The 23,151-nt window shown below is 42.1% G+C and overlaps 2 protein-coding genes across 6 annotated transcripts in view; one reads left to right on the forward strand and one right to left on the reverse strand.

Annotated features, from left to right (window-relative positions):
• The window catches only part of SLC3A1 (solute carrier family 3 member 1), a 67,530-nt gene that overhangs the window by 43,080 nt on the left and 1,299 nt on the right, over window positions 1–23,151 (forward strand). For both annotated transcript variants that reach the window (XM_063918372.1, XM_063918371.1), the window contains exons 5-9: window positions 17,720–17,839; window positions 19,590–19,714; window positions 20,479–20,680; window positions 21,506–21,685; window positions 22,815–22,931. In XM_063918372.1, coding sequence (XP_063774442.1) covers window positions 17,720–17,839; window positions 19,590–19,714; window positions 20,479–20,680; window positions 21,506–21,685; window positions 22,815–22,931 — 744 coding nt within the window. The remainder of the gene's footprint in view (window positions 1–17,719; window positions 17,840–19,589; window positions 19,715–20,478; window positions 20,681–21,505; window positions 21,686–22,814; window positions 22,932–23,151) is intronic.
• The window catches only part of PREPL (prolyl endopeptidase like), a 180,007-nt gene that overhangs the window by 35,945 nt on the left and 120,911 nt on the right, over window positions 1–23,151 (reverse strand). The gene's annotated exons all lie outside the window — the stretch shown is intronic.

Consider the following 23,151-nt stretch of genomic DNA (forward strand, 5'->3'; position numbering starts at 1 on the left):
GGAACCCAGCGTCTATGTGTCTACCCAGCTTGCCCGTCAGGCCACCAGGTGACATGCATATTAAAGAACATGGGGGAGGTTTATCAAAGCTTGAACAGAGATAAAGTACCAACCAGTCAGCTCATAACTGCTATTTTACAGGCTGTGTTTGAAACATGACATGAGCTGATTGGTTGGTACTTTTTCTTTTTCCAAAGTTTGATATATTTCCCTTATAGACATCTGTGAAACGGAATTAAGCGGGAATATACTTTGAGATGGTATCAGGAGTGTTTAATAAGCACAACATGTACTTAATATTTCATTTCCTGTAAGTTGATGACATTTGACCAGGTTGTTCCCAATTTCTATATTTACCTGTGTCACATTTTCACATCTTGTTTTACACTTCCCTGTGTTCAATCAAAATGTGGAGAATTAACTGGAAAATTAAAAAGGTTAATAAGTTTACACTTCAATCAGCTTGTTAAATAGCTGCGTCATTAACTCAGAAAACTGCTGAACTTTATCCTTGATGGTTTTTTCATTAAGCAATAATTATAAACTTAGTCACACAACACATACTTTAAATTGCTGACAAGTTGTTAGAGGAACCTTAACTACAACAAGAAAAATTCTCTGATTTATAATTATTAACTTCTTTATGAGTAAGACGCATTGGATGTTAAGCAAAACTCAAGTTCTCTGTAAAATACATTTAGAAATGCTGTAATGTCACCACTTAAAATGATCTGAATGATGTACATAAAACAACTGAAGTTTTTCTGCTTAACTTCAAATGTACGGGTCCGGTATGAATTACCAGCGGACGGGATGCCGTCTGTGCATATGCCGACAGTGGCATCCCACACGCCAGAATGCTGGCAGCGGGGAGAGCGCTAAGAGTCCCCTTGCGGGCTTGTTGGCTTGCATCACTCACCACAGGATCTATTCCCACTCATTGGGTGTCGTTGACACACACAAGTGGGAATAGCCCTGTTGCGCCGGGATTCCAGCTGGCGGCATTGCCGGCTGTCAGGATTCCGGCATCGGTATCTTGACAGCCGGGATCCCAACAGCTGATAAATTAAACAAATCCCCAAATGTACATCATGTGGTCTTTTATCGCAGCAGGCTGCAGTGACAGGAAGTAGGAGCTTCTCTAAGCAGACAGAGCTGTAGACCTGCATTTTGTGGACTGGTGGATTCATATATAGGTCTTGGGAACAAGATGTAACATTAACTCAAATTCCAAGCAATAAAGAAAAGAGTGTGCTCAGTCTCCGCGCACCACTGTTTGAGACATGTGAACCCTTCACCTTAGTATAAAATCACAAAATGCTATATACTAAGCTTTTAATGTCCAAGTTCTTTTATCAATTTGTTCACAATGATGAACTTTTGAAGATTTCTTCAGTTCCAAAAATCACGTTTTCTGAAAAGAGTGTGTTCCAAACCAGTGCTTGATAACAACGGAATGGAGAGCACAAAGAAATAAAATAATAGTGCAGTACTACAAACACGACTGATGTTTAAATGATAAGTTGCACTTACAAGAATGTAGAATTTGATCGCATATAAAAAACCCAATCGCACATATAAGGTACAGCAAGGCAGCTCACTGGCGTCTCCCTGAAGGTCTCCAAGAGATAACAACGGCCTCAAAGTATAAGAAATAAGACAATGATCGTGCAGTATTAAAAACAAGGCTAATTGTTTTAATTAAGTTGCACTTACACAAAGATAAATTTAAAATCGCATATAAAAGCCCAGTGGCACATAAGGACACAGCAAGACAGCTCACAAACGTCTGCAGATGGTCTCCAAGAGGTAGCGGCGGCCTCAATGCCGGTATTTGAAGTCGTCAGTCCTCAAGGTAACAAGCAGCGTCCTCAGGTGTCCAAAAGGTACGAAATCCACAGCCACACTTAACGCGTTTCGGATCACATGGGATCCTTCATCAGAAGTGTGGTAAAAGTCCATATTGTGGTCCTTTTAAAGACCTCCTAATTGTAAAATTCACAAAACATGTGTCAATCAATTTAGGTGCACTTCCTTCCGGCGGATCTTCCTCCAACCGGAAGTTACGTGTGCGTTCCAGCGTAGGTTTGTATCGTCAAATTATCAAATGCACAAACAACTATTAGAGGGTCAAAAATCTCTATCCACAATTTACATAATTAAAACATTAAAAGGCCATCAACAAATACTAGTGCACAATACACAAAATTAACGAAAGAGGGATCATCTGGATAAAAATAACGTCTATGCGGATGTAACGTAACCAGGAAATCCGGTATGCGTTCCTGCGCCGGTTTGCGTTCCATCATCCTTTTCTTCCGCAATACCTATTACTTCTTTTAATTGAAGGATTTATTTTGCTTGGGCGATCATGCGCATTCCGGCGCTGGCTCACACCGCACAGACAGACCATTCAGTAAAATACAATCTAGGACACAAAAAATATATGTAAGAGTTTTGACATATAAAGGTCCTGACACAAATAAATCTAGAAAGAGGAGCATGATCCAGACACCAAGAGTTAGGGAAAGAGAGATATACCTCGTGATCTTACACAAGAAAACACCCTAAATCAAAATCACTATTCATGCCTTTTGGAGCTAAGGTTTTTAATTGATAAATCCATCGGGTTTCTGCCATTGCTAATCTTTTATCCATATCCCTAGTTCTAGATTTTGGTAGTATCAATTCTATTCCATAAAAAGTTTTTATATGACATTCATTTTTTCCATGGTATTTTTTGAAATGGACAGGAACAGTGTGTGTCTCAAGTCCCTTTCTAATGTTGTATATGTGTTCGGCCAACCTCGTTTTTAACGCCCGCGAGGTCCGTCCCACATATCGAAGTCCACATGTGCATTCGAACACATACACAACATTCCTAGAATTGCAAGAAATAAACTGATTGATGAGATATGTTTTTCCATCCACTACAAATTCCTTAAATTTATTTGAATTGCTTTTGACTGTTCTACACATTAGACAGCTCCCGCAACGGTGGAAACCCTTCGTACGTATACTCTGACGAATATCAGTTTCCAGGCTACTTTTCACCAGTTTATCCTTTAATGTCGGGGCTCGTCTATAAATGAACGACGGATATTTGGGTATGTAATCAGCAAGAACAGGATCTTGCAGTAAGAGCTTCCAATTGGCTTTAAATATTTTTTCCACATTTTTATAACTGTTACTATATTTACTAATAAATGCCCATTGGTATCTGTCATTTTTCTCTTCCCCCTCAGTACTGGTAATTTTCAACAGATCTTCTCTCTCCACCTTAGAGATTCTCTCTCTAGCTTTTTCAATGGTGGATGTAGCATACCCCTTTCTAGAAAAACGTCCTGATACTTCATCAAGTTGATTCTCACATACAGTAGCATCACTGCAGTTGCGCTTCACCCTTGTGAACTGGCCGAAGGGAATAACCTCTAACCAGTTCACATGATGAAGACTTGATCTTTCTATAAAGTTGTTAGAATCCGTAGGTTTACGATAGATTTTGGTTTTCAGCATGCCACTTTCACTGTAAATACATAAGTCAAGAAAATGTATTTGCACTTTACTATATTCAAATGTAAATCTAATTGATAGATTATTTACATTTAATCCATCTTGGAAGGAAAGAAGAGATTCCTCATCGCCTGTCCATATAAATAGGACATCATCGATGAAGCGTTGCCAGGATACCAGGCCCGCCCTCAGCACGCCACCCATCCATATCTGTTGTTCTTCCCAATGGGCCATAAACAAATTGGCGTAACTGGGGGCGAACCTGGTACCCATAGCTGTCCCAACGATCTGTAAATAAAAAATTCCATTGAATACAAAATAATTATTATTCAGGATAAATTCTATCCCTTCTAATATGAATTCCCTTAAAGGTTTACTAAGATTACTTTTCTCTAAGAAGAAAGAAACAGCTCTTAAACCCTCTTCTTTATGTATTATTGTGTATAATGTGCCTACATCGGCACTACATAAGAAAGAATTGTTATCCCAAGAGAGATCTTTCAATTTACACAAGACATCCCCAGTATCTTTAAGGTACGCCCTTGTAGTTCGAACCAATGGTTGGAGATAATAATCTATTAAGGCAGATAAATTAGAAGTAATACTATCACAACCAGAGACGATCGGGCATCCTGGGGGATTCTGACTGTCTTTATGTACCTTGGGTAAGGTGTAAATAGTCGGAATCGTGGGATTTTTAATATTTATAAAATCCAATTCTTTTTGTGTAATAACCTCTCTCTCCAATGCCTTTTTTGTGAGTTCCTGAAGTTCCTTTTCTATCTTATTAGTCGGGTCACCTTTTAGTTTTCTATAAGTTATCCCGTCATTAAGTTGTCTAAGTACTTCCTCTATATATTTACTTTTGTCCATTAGGACAACCCCCCCACCCTTATCAGCTGGCTTTATTATTAATTCCAAATCATCTTTCAATGATCTTACTGCTTGGAATTCTTTTTTAGTCAAGTTAAGTTTTCTGTTATCTTTCCCCTTAGCCTTAGTTAATGATTGTTCAATTTCGCTACAAACTATTTTATTAAAACTTTCTATTTGGCTACCTTTAAAAAAGGTGGGGTAGAAGGTAGAAGGGGGTTTAAACTGTGACTTATCACTCATCGCGGAGATATTCTCCACAGGTGTTTCCTTCTCTTTATTAATGAAAAATCTTTTAATAGTTATTTTTCTGATAAACTTTTGTACATCAATAAAGACGTCAAAAGGATTAGGTTCATAGGACGGTGCGAATTTCAGCCCCTTTTTTAGGACTTTTTCCTCATTCGTGTCTAAAACCCTTGAGCTTAAATTGAAGATTTTCACATCCTCCTCCTGTATTGACTCCAACGAATCTATTGGATTAACGGTTACCTTTTTTTTGGCAAAATTTCTCTCTTTATTTTTATTCCCTGATCTTTTTCCTCTGAATCTTTTTTTATTATTTTTTACCTTGGCCTTCTTGGGGTTCTCGCATCCCAGTTTAAATGGGCCGAGTATGATTTGGTATTGGAATTTGAAAAGGAATGATCTTCATCGCCCACTAAGGGTAGTCCTGTAAACCTATTTGAGGTATAAGTATCTCTTGGTGGTGCATCGTGAAAAGTTTTTCGTGTATTCCACCTAGAATATTGATCTCTTTCCCAATTGGGACGATACCTATTCTCATTAACTGAGTACTTATTTCTTGTTGGCCGAAAATTCCCAGATTCAATCAGATCATGGGTGTGATTAGAATCATAGCCCCACCTTTTATTTTGTATTGGTTTTCTTTGGGGAGGAGCATTTTTTCTCCATTTTGGGGTCTTATCCACAGGTACATTATTTATAGGTACTTCCTGTACTTTGATTGCACCTGTATCCCTCAGGTATTTTTTATGTTTTTTTCCCCTTAATTCTTTGGTATTTTTATTGATTTTTTTCAGAAGTTCTTTTTCAGCATTTCTGAAATCTTCCAACTCTTTATATGGGGTCACTAGTGACTGTAATACATTAATTTCCTCATTTAATGCTGATAATGTACTCTTTCTTTCTCTAGTAATGAGATCTATTAACGACAAAGAACATTTATTTAAAATCGAATCCCATTCTTTTTGAAAAGAGTCATCACCAGTGCTAAAGGAAGGTGTTTTGTTAATTTTCAATCCCTTTGGCACTAACTGTTCAGCTTGGTATTTCTCTAAAGTCACTAGTTCCCACCACAATCTATTTTCTCTAAGCATTAGAGTCTCTAATTTTTTGAAAACACTGTCTAGGTCATCATCACAGACATCAGTAATGTCATTAGTGCCAAAGGGATTGAAAATTATCAAAACACCTTCCTTTAGCACTGGTGATGACTCTTTTCAAAAAGAATGGGATTCGATTTTAAATAAATGTTCTTTGTCGTTAATAGATCTCATTACTAGAGAAAGAAAGAGTACATTATCAGCATTAAATGAGGAAATTAATGTATTACAGTCACTAGTGACCCCATATAAAGAGTTGGAAGATTTCAGAAATGCTGAAAAAGAACTTCTGAAAAAAATCAATAAAAATACCAAAGAATTAAGGGAAAAAAAACATAAAAAATACCTGAGGGATACAGGTGCAATCAAAGTACAGGAAGTACCTATAAATAATGTACCTGTGGATAAGACCCCAAAATGGAGAAAAAATGCTCCTCCCCAAAGAAAACCAATACAAAATAAAAGCTGGGGCTATGATTCTAATCACACCCATGATCTGATTGAATCTGGGAATTTTCGGCCAACAAGAAATAAGTACTCAGTTAATGAGAATAGGTATCGTCCCAATTGGGAAAGAGATCAATATTCTAGGTGGAATACACGAAAAACTTTTCACGATGCACCACCAAGAGATACTTATACCTCAAATAGGTTTACAGGACTACCCTTAGTGGGCGATGAAGATCATTCCTTTTCAAATTCCAATACCAAATCATACTCGGCCCATTTAAACTGGGATGCGAGAACCCCAAGAAGGCCAAGGTAAAAAATAATAAAAAAAGATTCAGAGGAAAAAGATCAGGGAATAAAAATAAAGAGAGAAATTTTGCCAAAAAAAAGGTAACCGTTAATCCAATAGATTCGTTGGAGTCAATACAGGAGGAGGATGTGAAAATCTTCAATTTAAGCTCAAGGGTTTTAGACACGAATGAGGAAAAAGTCCTAAAAAAGGGGCTGAAATTCGCACCGTCCTATGAACCTAATCCTTTTGATGTCTTTATTGAAGTACAAAAGTTTATCAGAAAAATAACTATTAAAAGATTTTTCATTAATAAAGAGAAGGAAACACCTGTGGAGAATATCTCCGCGATGAGTGATAAGTCACAGTTTAAACCCCCTTCTACCTTCTACCCCACCTTTTTTAAAGGTAGCCAAATAGAAAGTTTTAATAAAATAGTTTGTAGCGAAATTGAACAATCATTAACTAAGGCTAAGGGGAAAGATAACAGAAAACTTAACTTGACTAAAAAAGAATTCCAAGCAGTAAGATCATTGAAAGATGATTTGGAATTAATAATAAAGCCAGCTGATAAGGGTGGGGGGGTTGTCCTAATGGACAAAAGTAAATATATAGAGGAAGTACTTAGACAACTTAATGACGGGATAACTTATAGAAAACTAAAAGGTGACCCGACTAATAAGATAGAAAAGGAACTTCAGGAACTCACAAAAAAGGCATTGGAGAGAGAGGTTATTACACAAAAAGAATTGGATTTTATAAATATTAAAAATCCCACGATTCCGACTATTTACACCTTACCCAAGGTACATAAAGACAGTCAGAATCCCCCAGGACGCCCGATCGTCTCTGGTTGTGATAGTATTACTTCTAATTTATCTGCCTTAATAGATTATTATCTCCAACCATTGGTTCGAACTACAAGGGCGTACCTTAAAGATACTGGGGATGTCTTGTGTAAATTGAAAGATCTCTCTTGGGATAACAATTCTTTCTTATGTAGTGCCGATGTAGGCACATTATACACAATAATACATAAAGAAGAGGGTTTAAGAGCTGTTTCTTTCTTCTTAGAGAAAAGTAATCTTAGTAAACCTTTGAGGGAATTCATATTAGAAGGGATAGAATTTATCCTGAATAATAATTATTTTGTATTCGATGGAATGTTTTATTTACAGATCGTTGGGACAGCTATGGGTACCAGGTTCGCCCCCAGTTACGCCAATTTGTTTATGGCCCATTGGGAAGAACAACAGATATGGATGGGTGGCGTGCTGAGGGCGGGCCTGGTATCCTGGCAACGCTTCATCGATGATGTCCTATTTATATGGACAGGCGATGAGGAATCTCTTCTTTCCTTCCAAGATGGATTAAATGTAAATAATCTATCAATTAGATTTACATTTGAATATAGTAAAGTGCAAATACATTTTCTTGACTTATGTATTTACAGTGAAGGTGGCATGCTGAAAACCAAAATCTATCGTAAACCTACGGATTCTAACAACTTTATAGAAAGATCAAGTCTTCATCATGTGAACTGGTTAGAGGGTATTCCCTTCGGCCAGTTCACAAGGGTGAAGCGCAACTGCAGTGATGCTACTGTATGTGAGAATCAACTTGATGAAGTATCAGGACGTTTTTCTAGAAAGGGGTATGCTACATCCACCATTGAAAAAGCTAGAGAGAGAATCTCTAAGGTGGAGAGAGAAGATCTGTTGAAAATTACCAGTACTGAGGGGGAAGAGAAAAATGACAGATACCAATGGGCATTTATTAGTAAATATAGTAACAGTTATAAAAATGTGGAAAAAATATTTAAAGCCAATTGGAAGCTCTTACTGCAAGATCCTGTTCTTGCTGATTACATACCCAAATATCCGTCGTTCATTTATAGACGAGCCCCGACATTAAAGGATAAACTGGTGAAAAGTAGCCTGGAAACTGATATTCGTCAGAGTATACGTACGAAGGGTTTCCACCGTTGCGGGAGCTGTCTAATGTGTAGAACAGTCAAAAGCAATTCAAATAAATTTAAGGAATTTGTAGTGGATGGAAAAACATATCTCATCAATCAGTTTATTTCTTGCAATTCTAGGAATGTTGTGTATGTGTTCGAATGCACATGTGGACTTCGATATGTGGGACGGACCTCGCGGGCGTTAAAAACGAGGTTGGCCGAACACATATACAACATTAGAAAGGGACTTGAGACACACACTGTTCCTGTCCATTTCAAAAAATACCATGGAAAAAATGAATGTCATATAAAAACTTTTTATGGAATAGAATTGATACTACCAAAATCTAGAACTAGGGATATGGATAAAAGATTAGCAATGGCAGAAACCCGATGGATTTATCAATTAAAAACCTTAGCTCCAAAAGGCATGAATAGTGATTTTGATTTAGGGTGTTTTCTTGTGTAAGATCACGAGGTATATCTCTCTTTCCCTAACTCTTGGTGTCTGGATCTGTTAGGGTCTCCTGCCCTGTGCTGCCACGTCGTCATGGCAACCGGGAGACAAGTGCTAGTGGAGTAACCTGAGCGCAGCTGATACTCCGGTTCGGGTCTTTTGCTGTGCAGTGGTTATAGGCTCTGTGCACGGCAGGGGATCCGGTGCTGGTTTTTGTGCTCACAGTCTGTGAGGTCTGAGTGGGGCGTGGACAGCACCTGCTTTATAAGGCCTCTTTTCAGGGTAAGCAGATGCTGCTGAATCTTTGTTGGTTAGTCAGTTCATGAAAGTTAGCCAGTACTGTGTAGCTTTGTATTTGTTTGTTGCTCACTGCAAATAGGCCTGGGGATTTGGTATTACACTCTGCCAATCCAGACCTAGCAGTAAGACTGGAGTCAGTCGTTTAGCTTGCTGGGGTTCTGTTACTACTCTGTGAACTTAGCAAGTTTGCGGCTGTATTCTAAGACTTGCCTGTCTAATCCTGTCTCACTGTGCTAGGTGTCAGGGGTCAGTTTAGTGGCAGTAAGCTAAAACCTGTGCACTGCAAGTGAGAATTAGGATTGTGGAGATTCTCCTTGTGTCTATCATTCCATCTCTGACCAAGGAGTTTACTGCCACACCCGTTGGTAACCCTTTAGGGTTTTGCTGTTGCCCTTAGCAACAGCATTTCGGGTTCTCTACGTATTAAAACACAACATCTTGCTTTTCCATCTGAGCAGTTCTAATACAAGGGAGATACCCAGTTCCTTAGCCTCTGGGCTTCTCTGTTCACTTTGTGTGTATTTTGTTACCCTATCACCTTCTGTGTACATTATGTCATATTCCCCAGTTTGTCTGTGAGTCCATCTGTTTTGCATAACAGTTCAAACACCAGTACTTTCCTGCAGGCACTGGTGTGCATAACATATTCAGCAGCCTAATACTCCTGTTGAAATTTTGTGGGAATATGGAGCATACCCCTCAAAATACGTTGCAACAGGTGGTCGATCAGGTGCAGGTCCTGACTCGACAATTTAATGATTTGTCCATTAAAATGCACACCTCCCAGGCTGCTGGCGGAGCTCCCGCAGCAGCAGCACCTGCAGGGGTTAAGGAGCCGAAAGTAAATCTCCCGGATCGTTTTTCTGGAGATCGCTCGCAGTTCTTTTGTTTCAAGGAGAGCTGCAAGCTATACTTCCGGCTTAGGCCTCAGTCTTCTGGGTCGGAGATTCAGCGGGTGGGCATAGTGATTTCCTTGCTACAAGGAGACCCACAGGTCTGGGCATATGGGTTGCAGCCTGACTGTCCGTCGCTTAAAAGTGTTGATGTTTTTTTTACGGCACTGGGCATGTTGTATGATGACCCTGACAAGACGGCCTCAGCCGAGGCTCAGATTTCGATCCTTAAGCAAGGGCGAAGGCCAGTTGAGGTTTACTGTACGGAGTTTCGGAGGTTGGCCCATGATACCCAGTGGAATGACCCAGCCCTGAGACACCAGTACCGAAGAGGTCTTTCTAACCAGATAAAGGACCAACTGGTACAATATCCCTTGCCTGATAACTTGGATCAGCTCATGCAGTTATCCATCCGGGTGGATAGACGGCTGAGAGAGCGTAGGCTTGAAAGGGAGACTGAGATTTCCTTCCTTCCCAAGGGAACCTCAGACTCTGAGGAATTTTCTGAGGAGCCTATGCAGATTGGGGCTACCCGCCTCTCCTCGCGTGAGAAGACGCGGAGGAGACAGCAGGGGTTGTGTTTGTACTGTGGGAATAAAGGTCATGTGGTAGTATCATGCCCAGAAAAGCCGGAAAACTTCAGGGCCTGAGGGTGATGGGAAATATCCTGTCAGGCCAGAAGTCAGAATTTCCCAAGAAGACTTTTATCATTCCGGTGACCTTGAAGATCCTCGGTCAAACTGTCAAGACTGAGGCCTTTGTGGACAGTGGGGCCGACGGGGTTTTTATGGACCGCCAATTCGCCCTGAAACACTCTGTTCCCTTAGTACCCTTGGCATCGGAAATTGAGATTTGTGGGTTAAACGGGGAACCATTATCCCAAGGTAAAATTACCTCTTGCACTAGCCAGATTTCTTTGTTTATTGGAGCCACACACTCTGAAAAATTGTCCTTTTATGTGACTGTTTGTACTTTTGCCCCATTGGTGTTGGGGTTACCCTGGTTAAGGGCCCACAATCCTCAATTTGACTGGGTCTCTGGGGAGATTCTTAGTTGGGGTACTGATTGTTTCAGGAGTTGCTTGAGCCTTCCAGTCAGGCTCTCGCAGCTAAGTTTGCCAGGATTGCCAGGGTGTTATGCAGATTTTGCGGACGTGTTCTCCAAAAAAGTTGCAGAGGTACTACCTCCCCATCGCCCCTATGACTGTGCTATTGATTTGTTGCCAAATGCTAAGCTTCCCAAGAGCAGGTTGTACTCCCTGTCACGTCCTGAGACTCAGGCTATGGCAGAGTACATTCAGGAGAACTTGGCTAAGGGATTTATCAGACCTTCACAGTCTCCAGTTGGGTCGGGGTTCTTCTTCGTGGGTAAAAAGGACGGTTCGTTGCGACCCTGCATCGACTTCAGGGAATTGAACCGTATCACGATTAAAAACTCATACCCACTGCCTCTCATTTCGGTCTTGTTTGACCAGCTTCGTACTGCCACCATTTTTTCTAAGATTGACCTACGCGGTGCGTACAATCTAATCCGAATAAGAGAGGGGGATGAATGGAAGACTGCCTTTAATACCCACTCAGGGCATTATGAATATTTGGTGATGCCTTTTGGGCTCTGTAATGCCCCGGCAGTCTTCCAGGATTTCATGAATGATGTGCTCAGGGAATATTTGGATAGATTCTTAGTTGTATACTTAGATGACATCCTAATCTTCTCCCATTCCCTAGAGGAACATCGGAAGCATGTACGCTTAGTCCTCCAGAAACTCAGAGACCACCGGCTTGGGGCGAAGCTGGAGAAGTGCGAATTTGAAGTTCAGCAAATCGCATTTCTAGGATATATTATCTCCCCAGAAGGTTTCCAAATGGAGGGTTCCAAGGTACAGGCAGTCCTGGATTGGGTGCAGCCCACTAGTTTGAAGGCGCTTCAGCGTTTCCTGGGCTTTGCAAATTTTTATAGACGATTTATCGCTGGATTTTCGTCTATAGTGGCGCCCTTGGTGGCACTCACTAAGAAAGGGGCGGATGTTGCTCACTGGTCTTGTGAGGCTAAAGCGGCTTTTGCCCGTCTCAAAAGGGCATTTGTTTCGGCCAAGGTGCTGCGACACCCAGATCCAGAGCGTCCTTTTGTGGTGGAGGTGGATGCCTCTGAGATGGGTATTGGGGCAGTGCTTTCTCAGATGGGAGTGTCTGATAATCGCCTTCATCCCTGTGCTTACTTTTCCCGGAAATTTTCGCCTGCCGAGATGAATTATGACGTGGGTAACCGGGAATTGTTGGCTATTAAGGATGCACTCGAGGAGTGGAGACACTGGCTTGAGGGGGCTAAGTTTGAGGTCTCAATTCTCACTGACCATAAGAATCTGGCATATTTAGAGTCAGCGAAGCGTCTCAATGCCAGGCAGGCACGATGGGCTTTGTTTTTTGCTCGCTTTAATTTTTTGATAACATATCGCCCTGGGTCAAAAAACATCAAGGCTGATGCGCTCTCGCGGAGTTTTGCTCCAATCCAGGAGACCACCGAGGAGCCGTTGCCCATTGTTTCCCCATCATGTATTAAAGTGGGCATTACCCAGGACCTCTTATCATTAGTCCTTAGAGCACAGGAGCAGGCTCCTCCAGACCTTCCGGTAGGTCTTTTGTTTGTGCCTCCTAGGTTAAGACAGCGAGTGTTCCTGGAATTCCATGCCAAGAAGTCGGCAGGTCACCCGGGTATTGCCAGAACTCGGGAGTTGCTATCTAGGGCGGTGTGGTGGCCCTCGGTGGCTAAGGATGTGGATCAGTGGGTTCGGGCATGTGACATCTGTGCCCGAAATAAGACTCCTAGAGGGGTTCCTGTTGGCCCATTACATACACTCTCTATCCCATCTAAGCCATGGACCCACATTTCTATGGATTTTGTGGTGGACTTGCCCAAATCCTCGGGGATGACAGCCATCTGGGTTGTCGTTGACAGGTTTTCGAAGATGGCGCACTTCGTTCCACTGGTTGGGCTGCCATCAGCCAGACGCCTGTCTGAATTATTTATGCTGCATGTTGTGCGTCTCCACGGGTTGCCACTTGATGTGGTCTCTGACCGCGGATCCCAGTTTGTGGCCAAATTCTGGAGGGCATTTTGTTCCGATCTCCAGATTTCTGTCAGCTTGTCGTCAGGCTACCATCCGCAGTCTAATGGGCAGACTGAAAGGGTGAACCAGTCCTTGGAGCAGTTCCTCAGGTGTTATGTCTCCAAGTGTCAGACTGACTGGGTTGCTCATCTGTCCATGGCGGAGTTTGCCTATAACAACGCGGCTCACTCTGCTACAGGGATCTCTCCCTTCCTTTGTGTGTATGGGCATCATCCTAAGGCCAATTCTTTTGACCCCCTGGACTCCACGCCTGGTGGTTCCTCTGTGGTTTCGGTCCTTAGAGGTATTTGGCGGAAAGTGAAGAAAGCCCTTGTGTCTGTGTCATTAGTGACCAAAAGGGTTTTTGATAAGCGGAAAAGACCCTGCAGCTTCAAATTAGGAGACTTCGTCTGGTTGTCTACCAAGAATTTGAAGTTGAGACAGCCATCTCATAAGTTAGGGCCCCGGTTCATCGGCCCTTATAAGATCACCAGGGTTATCAATCCGGTGGCATTTCAGTTAGATCTGCCCCGTTCTTTGGGTATCAATAAAACATTCCATTGTTCCCTTTTAAAACGGGCGATTAGTAATCCTTCTTCCAGTGGAAGACCTTCCCCTCTTCTGATACGTGGCCAGAGGGAGTTTGTTGTTGAAAGGATTCTTGACTCCAAGGTGGTTCGGGGTCGGCTGTCATTTTTGGTGCACTGGAAGGGGTATGGCCCGGAGGAGCGGTCGTGGGTGCGCAGTTGTGATCTTCATGCCCCCAGACTGATACGCTCTTTCTTCTCGCAGTTCCCCGATAAACCCGGTGGTAGGGGTTCTTTGACCCCTCGTCAGAGGGGGGGTACTGTTAGGGTCTCCTGCCCTGTGCTGCCACGTCGTCATGGCAACCGGGAGACAAGTGCTAGTGGAGTAACCTGAGCGCAGCTGATACTCCGGTTCGGGTCTTTTGCTGTGCAGTGGTTATAGGCTCTGTGCACGGCAGGGGATCCGGTGCTGGTTTTTGTGCTCACAGTCTGTGAGGTCTGAGTGGGGCGTGGACAGCACCTGCTTTATAAGGCCTCTTTTCAGGGTAAGCAGATGCTGCTGAATCTTTGTTGGTTAGTCAGTTCATGAAAGTTAGCCAGTACTGTGTAGCTTTGTATTTGTTTGTTGCTCACTGCAAATAGGCCTGGGGATTTGGTATTACACTCTGCCAATCCAGACCTAGCAGTAAGACTGGAGTCAGTCGTTTAGCTTGCTGGGGTTCTGTTACTACTCTGTGAACTTAGCAAGTTTGCGGCTGTATTCTAAGACTTGCCTGTCTAATCCTGTCTCACTGTGCTAGGTGTCAGGGGTCAGTTTAGTAGCAGTAAGCTAAAACCTGTGCACTGCAAGTGAGAATTAGGATTGTGGAGATTCTCCTTGTGTCTATCATTCCATCTCTGACCAAGGAGTTTACTGCCACACCCGTTGGTAACCCTTTAGGGTTTTGCTGTTGCCCTTAGCAACAGCATTTCGGGTTCTCTACGTATTAAAACACAACATCTTGCTTTTCCATCTGAGCAGTTCTAATACAAGGGAGATACCCAGTTCCTTAGCCTCTGGGCTTCTCTGTTCACTTTGTGTGTATTTTGTTACCCTATCACCTTCTGTGTACATTATGTCATATTCCCCAGTTTGTCTGTGAGTCCATCTGTTTTGCATAACAGTTCAAACACCAGTACTTTCCTGCAGGCACTGGTGTGCATAACAGGATCATGCTCCTCTTTCTAGATTTATTTGTGTCAGGACCTTTATATGTCAAAACTCTTACATATATTTTTTGTGTCCTAGATTGTATTTTACTGAATGGTCTGTCTGTGCGGTGTGAGCCAGCGCCGGAATGCGCATGATCGCCCAAGCAAAATAAATCCTTCAATTAAAAGAAGTAATAGGTATTGCGGAAGAAAAGGATGATGGAACGCAAACCGGCGCTGGAACGCATACCGGATTTCCTGGTTACGTTACATCCGCATAGACGTTATTTTTATCCAGATGATCCCTCTTTCGTTAATTTTGTGTATTGTGCACTAGTATTTGTTGATGGCCTTTTAATGTTTTAATTATGTAAATTGTGGATAGAGATTTTTGACCCTCTAATAGTTGTTTGTGCATTTGATAATTTGACGATACAAACCTACGCTGGAACGCACACGTAACTTCCGGTTGGAGGAAGATCCGCCGGAAGGAAGTGCACCTAAATTGATTGACACATGTTTTGTGAATTTTACAATTAGGAGGTCTTTAAAAGGACCACAATATGGACTTTTACCACACTTCTGATGAAGGATCCCATGTGATCCGAAACGCGTTAAGTGTGGCTGTGGATTTCGTACCTTTTGGACACCTGAGGACGCTGCTTGTTACCTTGAGTACTGACGACTTCAAATACCGGCATTGAGGCCGCCGCTACCTCTTGGAGACCATCTGCAGACGTTTGTGAGCTGTCTTGCTGTGTCCTTATGTGCCACTGGGCTTTTATATGCGATTTTAAATTTATCTTTGTGTAAGTGCAACTTAATTAAAACAATTAGCCTTGTTTTTAATACTGCACGATCATTGTCTTATTTCTTATACTTTGAGGCCGTTGTTATCTCTTGGAGACCTTCAGGGAGACGCCAGTGAGCTGCCTTGCTGTACCTTATATGTACGATTGGGTTTTTTATATGCGATCAAATTCTACATTCTTGTAAGTGCAACTTATCATTTAAACATCAGTCGTGTTTGTAGTACTGCACTATTATTTTATTTCTTTGTGCTCTCCATTCCGTTGTTATCAAGCACTGGTTTGGAACACACTCTTTTCAGAAAACGTGATTTTTGGAACTGAAGAAATCTTCAAAAGTTCATCATTGTGAACAAATTGATAAAAGAACTTGGACATTAAAAGCTTAGTATATAGCATTTTGTGATTTTATACTAAGGTGAAGGGTTCACATGTCTCAAACAGTGGTGCGCGGAGACTGAGCACACTCTTTTCTTTTTTGCTTGTCTTTGAGGAGTATTGGGTGATTACTCTCTGTGTGTTCTTCCGCTGCAATATACTGTGTTGTTAACAGCGCACTATTATAACATCAATTTCCTACCATTAACTCAAATTCCTGCAAACCCATCTTTGAATAAGGATGATGATGGAAGATAGTCTTCGATTTTTGCATGAGATGCCATTAGGAGGACAGTGTTCAATGGAAGTTGAAGGAACTTTAGATGTCTGTAGTGTAGAGTTAGTCATTTTGACAGCGCTGCATTGGAAAGTCATCTTAACACTTAACAATGTATTTTCAATTATATCTGAAAATTGTGGCTACAGAGGCCCTGTAAGAAAAAATTTCTAAGGTTGTGTACATATGGTATGAGCTGTGCCTTCTGCACAATGTTAACTTTGATCTGCATTAAGCAGCTTTCTAATACTGTAGGCTCCTTTTAACAAGACATCACATTTTAGCACTCACCACAGGGTTTATGTCCTATGGGCTTGATTCAGGTTCGTTAGCAAAGCAAATAAGCACACAAATGGGCAAAACCATGCTGCACTGCTGGTGGGGCAGAAGTAACATGTGCAGAGAGATTTAGATTTGGGTGGGTTATATTGTTTCTGTGCAGGGTAAATACTGGCTGCTTTATTTTTACACTGCAATTTAGATTTTAGTTTGAACACACCCCACCCTAATCTAAAGGTGCGTACACTCTGGCCGATATATCGTTCTCTTGAATGGCTGATATATCGCGGGTCCTTCAGTCAGTGTGTACGAGTGATATGTCTGTGAACTCCGTCGTTCACAGACATATCACGTTGGCCCTGCTGCACAGCCGATGGCCACCAGATAGATAGATAGATAGATATATTGGCACGTCGGTGTGTGTGTACGGACGGTCAGCACAGTTGTAATATTAAACAAAATATGCTTTCGGTAATAAGTATAGTTGATCACTGGAGCCCTGTATGTAGAATACAAGATTGTACTCTAAGGAGACATTCTCAAGTGCAAGCTGCATCTAACAAGCTTCAGAATACAGTTTGAAGTAGGGATGGTCGATGGTCACCATTGGTGGTACAATTGATGGGTAACCTCAATAGTGTGAAACCATTTGCAATGGAACCATCGATGTTTTCACCCACCAATGGTCACCCATGCTTTACAATTTATTAGGCAGTGGGCCAATGAGAGCCCAGGGGGACGGAACTAAGCTCTGTTTCCCGACACCATGAGAAAAATTCAACGATTTTGAATCATCAGTGGTCGATGTTCATCTATAGATCGGAGTTAGCGTACCACAGATAGAGTTCAGTGCACAAGACAATTATTAAATAAAACTGTGGTAACTTTCCTTACATGCAAATACAGCAACCAGCAAATTGTCTGTGTTAGTAATATGCATCCTGAGTGAGAACATAACCACTGCACTTTCTCTTCACTTTACAATAAAATGTTTTACATAGAGGGAAATAAAAAGGATTATGTCTACATCAATATCAATCCCATAGCAATTGAATAAATCTGTTTTCTCAGGATATTATAAAATTCTGGCTGGAGAAAGGTGTTGATGGTTTTACAATCAATGGCGCTAACCTTCTTTTGGAAGCAGAACACCTGCGAGATGAACCGCAAGTCAACAAATCACAAAGTCCTGTAAGTGTCTAATTTATAGATTTGACAATGAAATAAATGTTAACTGCAATATGGGCCTGATTCAGTAATGGGACACAGTAGTCCAAAAATTAAGCGATTTTCCGGCTTCTGTGCATGCGCAGTGTCCGCAGCGCATGTGCACGATCCCGGAAGGATGTGATCGCACTATGATTGACAGCGATGGCTTTTGGGGGGGGGAGAGGGGGAGTGGGGGCGGGAAACACATGTTGATATAGCGTTTTGGGGGAGTGGTCCGAAAAACGCAAGCGCGTACGGACCGTTTTCGGGGTGGCTGCGTGACATCACATGCAGTTGCTGCGATCAGAAAAATGGTGGCAGACCAACTGCATATGCAGCCAGACTGCGCATTCTGGGGTCTACCCTTATTTTCTGGATCTGCAATGCCGTGCCCTGTGCTGGGTGGCCTCCGTCATGCTATAGGAAGCAGGTCCTATATGTAGATGTTACATCCCCATTTAAAATATGCAGCATGAAAATGCCCCAAATAACGTATAAGATGTGCCTGGGTTTTAGTGACCATTATCGCTTCAGAATCCCATAGACGTGAATGGAAAGATGTAATAGGAGCAAACCTGATGCCACAACATTGCAAATACACTGGCCCCCCCAACTGCTCAGACCACTGGCGGAACTACCGCCAGTGCAAGCAGTGCCTTGCACTGGGGCCCGCCACTGTCCAGGGGCCCAAAGCCAGCGCGGCATGTAATGAGTCAAACTGACTTGTTACTTGCCGCTGCTCGCCGAGGAGAGGAGGGCTGCGCCGCGCGGGTAGGGGGGGGGGTGTTGGGAGGAGGAGGAGGGAGCCGCAGCAGCGCAGTGTAATTGGCGGAGGCGCTGCTGCTGCTGTCCCTCTCCTTCACCATAGGCTGCCCTCCGCATCGCAGCATTTACAGCGGCGGAGGACAGCCTGTGGTGAAAGAGAGGTACAGCAGCAGTGCCTCCACCAATTACACTGCGCTGCTGCGGCTCCACCTCCCTCCTCCTTCTTCTCCCCTGCCCGGGATCATCATCTGCCATCAAGCTGCACGAGGAGCCTGACTGCCAGCAGAGACAGTGTCAGTAAGTATAATCTTTTCTTTCTGTCTGTCTGTCTATATATTCTGTCTGCCACAATGTGTAAAAAGGGGACGCTGTCTGCCGTTATGTGTAAAAAGGGGACGCTGTCTGCCGTTTTGTGTAAAAAGGGGACGCTGTCTGCCGTTTTGTGTAAAAAGGGGACGCTGTCTGCCGTTTTGTGTAAAAAGGGGACGCTGTCTGCCGTTTTGTGTAAAAAGGGGACGCTGTCTGCCGTTTTGTGTAAAAAGGGGACGCTGTCCGCCGTAATGTGTAAAATGGTCTCTACCTGGAGCAGTGGTGCTACTGTGCGGCGTAATTTGAATAATGGAGACTACTGTGCACCGTTATATGAGTTGGTATTATTTTGTGGCCACGACCCTATATATTTGTGCGCGCCTGCAGCGCTCACTGCCCCTGTTTTACATAGGGGGGGGGGGGGGGCTCCGATGCAGTTTCTTGCACACAGAGCTAAAATGTCTAGTTACGGCACTGTTGCTAGGTATCCATTTCCCTGGCCCTGAGCAGGTCCCCCTCACCAGATCCTCTCCAGGAGTGAGGGGGTGGACTTCGATGGGATGAGGGGTTGCCCAAAGCATTTTGTCACACCTGGGCCCACCGCTCGCTAGTTCCGTCACTGGCTCAGACATAGCCTATTGATGTTTTTTCATTACAGGACACAATTACATCCTATGCGGACCTTTATCATGACTACACAACAACTCAGGTTGGGACGCATGACATCCTTCGTGATTTCCGCCAGACCATGAATGATTACAGCAGAGAACCTGGTCGTTATAGGTATAATAGCTTACTATAGATATTGTTAGTCTGGAGCAGGGGGTTATTTTTTATCACAGAAAAGAGAGGCAGCTGTCTCAGGTAACAACTCTTAAGGTGCAGAGCAATGTACGGAATTATAGTTAAGAAACGTTACAGGTACTGCTCCAAAGGTTTACATTGGTCATTAGTCAAAAACCTTTAATATCCCCGCTGTGGAACAGTCATTATAATGGTAAGTGTCCACAGCAATTTACCCATTACAGAATTTCTTATCCTCATGTCATCAAGGTGATTAGTATCAGGTGACTTATACAGTTAGGAAATCTGGAATTCCATGAAACAAATAAAATGCTATTTTGAAACCCACCCGGGCCCCCGCACAGCCAGATGTGGTAAGCCCATGACTTGGTTCCACATCAGTAAATAGTGGCTACATTCTGCTGAATTTGTGAATCATTTTTGTTTTCATTTGGATATTCTGAAGTTCTTTTAAATTCATTTATTACATATTAGAAACATTTTAGTATGGATTGAATTATAGTGACGGCAAAACAGCATGTGGTGAGTTATACATTTAAATCTAGGCTCACTCCCACTTTAAAAAAAACAACAGAAAAACCCTAGGCATTTACTGGAACACCATACAGAGACCAAATGGTGCTGCGAAGAGAAATAAGCAAGTGAGAGAAAAAACATAGCATTTAAAAAGAAAAATAAATTCTGCTTCTAATAAAACAAAGAAATATTGTACACAATTTGCTAACATGTGACTTTCCCTCCAGATTCATGGGCACAGAGGCCGATGATCAGAACGCAGTGGAAAAAACAATGCTGTATTATGGAAACTCCTTCATCCAGGAAGCCGACTTTCCACTTAACTTCTACCTTTTTGACCTGAATAAGGATATTTCTGGCAATTCTATATTCCAGGTTGTGAATCTGTGGATGAAATCTATGCCCAAAGGAAGGTGGCCACACTGGATGGTAAGATACCTCATTGTGTATTACATACATACTGTAACACACCTACTGTAAAGATGCAGACTCATGAGTCCAACCTAGCGCCACTCCAGGATGACTCCATGGATTAATTTACACTTTCTGCCACACACTGCTATTATTAATCACGACTGTGAAAGGATGGTCTTTAGGGCCTAGAAATGCGCTTTTGCTGGTACTAAATGCATTCCATTAGAACAGTAGGTCACTACCTCCTGCTTGCCAAATTTAAAACAGCAATAATGTTAAATGCAAAACACACCTGGTTTTGCATTTAGTAATTTGCTTTTTTAAGCCAGAACTGCAGACAATCGCCAGCTTTAAAAAGAAAAAAGTTGACACTTTGGGGAATATTCTGCTAGTAGCGGTATTTTACTGCTGCTAATAGTTTCACCGAGGACCTATCCTATCAGCCCTCATGCCGTCGTCCTTTTTCCCCGTTACCAGCACTTATCGAGTTGAAACATAATCCCCGATAAACAGCCATGATCACACGATAACACATGGGATCGAGAACTTATCCCCGATCCCATGTGTTATTGTCCGATCGCGGGTCTAATTTCAACTGTTAAATATGGCCTCTAAGTGGATTCCGTGATAATGACCATCGGTCATAACTCACGAAATCCGGATGTTTTTAACAACTGAAAATGCATCTGGGCTAATTGGATAATCCCCTTAGTAACTATACGCTCAAATCTTTTCTCTGATTTTTTGTTTGAATTTTTTTCTATCCTTATTTTACTAAATGTTTTGACTACCTTTAGGTCACTGACTTTTTTTTTTTTTTTTTCCCAATAATTTCCTCAGGTTGGAAGCCCCAGCAATTCTCGCATTGCCTCTCGAGTAGGGAGAGACTATGTTGACGTTGTTAATATGCTCCTGCTTACACTCCCTGGCACCCCTACACTCTACTATGGTGAAGAGCTGGGAATGGAAGACAGTCCTACGCTCAACATTAGCACAAATCCTTCTGTAGAACACAATCCTGTGAGTAAACCGAATACCCGTTACTTGAAGAGGAATTATACTCACATTTTCATATGCTCAATATCAAGGTCCAAAGGTGGTCATACACAGGTGGCCACAAGCCATTCACTGAGGCCTGTCAGTGAGATCAGAAGATTGAGAGGACATAGGTCATCTTAGATCTGCGTTGTTCAACATGCAGAATATTATTTTGGTTGATTTGAAAATGATTAGTCATTGTTACTGATTTGGTCTGCACAATGATGTAGTATTTGGCCATTTATATACATTGCCACTGTCAATAATACAGCATATGTGACCATTTGAGAAATGTAGTATGTACTCTTTGAGTGTAGGGTCGTAGTTTTCACACAGAGCATGTACTCCCAAATCAAAACCACAAAGTACTCAACCAGAAGCATATTCCTCCTTTAAGCTATTGTGGCCAGACGTAATTTCCCCCCTTAGACCTGTCTAACCAGGATGTTTAACCCCTTTAGTAACTCCTCCAAATGATTATGCTTTTACATTGCTTTCACACTGTCTACGGTCCTGGATCAGATGGTAATGTCTTTTCTCCAACCTGACCAGGCAATGAGGGATAAATGAACCTGTAGCTTGGCCTATGAGCAGGTGAAATGCACCAGTGTTGACATATTGGAGTGTTATTACATTAATTATTTAATTACATATTTCCATTCTGTAATAGTCTCCATCTATGAAGAACATTAGTATTGGACATCGTGGTCCCCCACTGTGGTAGACTTCCAAACTTTCCTCCAAAATTTAATTTATTGATGAATATACTGATGTTTGATTTTAACATTGTTATTCTGGTCTGAAAATTATGGTTTTAAGTGCAACGGTCTCATACACATTGGAGAAGCAGCCATTTTGTACCTAAAACAATATTAGCGGTGCGATGTAACAGAGTCTGAGATTGGGGGAGGTGCGGGTTGCCAGACGGTTTATGACTTTTTTTTTTTTAAAGGGGCAATCGTTTACAAGGCATGGTTTTTATGGAACTCTTGGACTCCATTACATCCCGCAGCAGGAGATAATGGCATTGCTGCTTCTTTGCATGTTCTTGATGGGGGTCCTTTCAAATACACTATATAAATATATAGTTTTATCATTCACATGTTTGCAGGATGAATACCCAGTGAAGACTCCTATGCAGTGGGATAACTCCTCAAATGCTGGGTTTAATGATGGCAATAAAACATGGCTGCCTGTCAACCAGGATTATACAAAAGTCAATGTTGAAGTAAGTGTACGCACATTATTTTGACATTTTTAATAGTGGTTTTGTTAAAGATGTCTTATAAAAAGATGGAAATCATGTATTGTAACGTTTTGGCGTAAATTATTGCACTTTTATGTGCATTTCCTGCATTTATAGACCTCATTTCAGGAATCCCTGCTCACATTTACTATTAAGGGACATTCCATAAAACCATTTGGTCCATTTCTGAGCGTTCAGGCAT

Source organism: Pseudophryne corroboree, chromosome 4 (assembly GCF_028390025.1).
Source record: "Pseudophryne corroboree isolate aPseCor3 chromosome 4, aPseCor3.hap2, whole genome shotgun sequence".
Lineage (NCBI taxonomy): Eukaryota > Metazoa > Chordata > Amphibia > Anura > Myobatrachidae > Pseudophryne > Pseudophryne corroboree.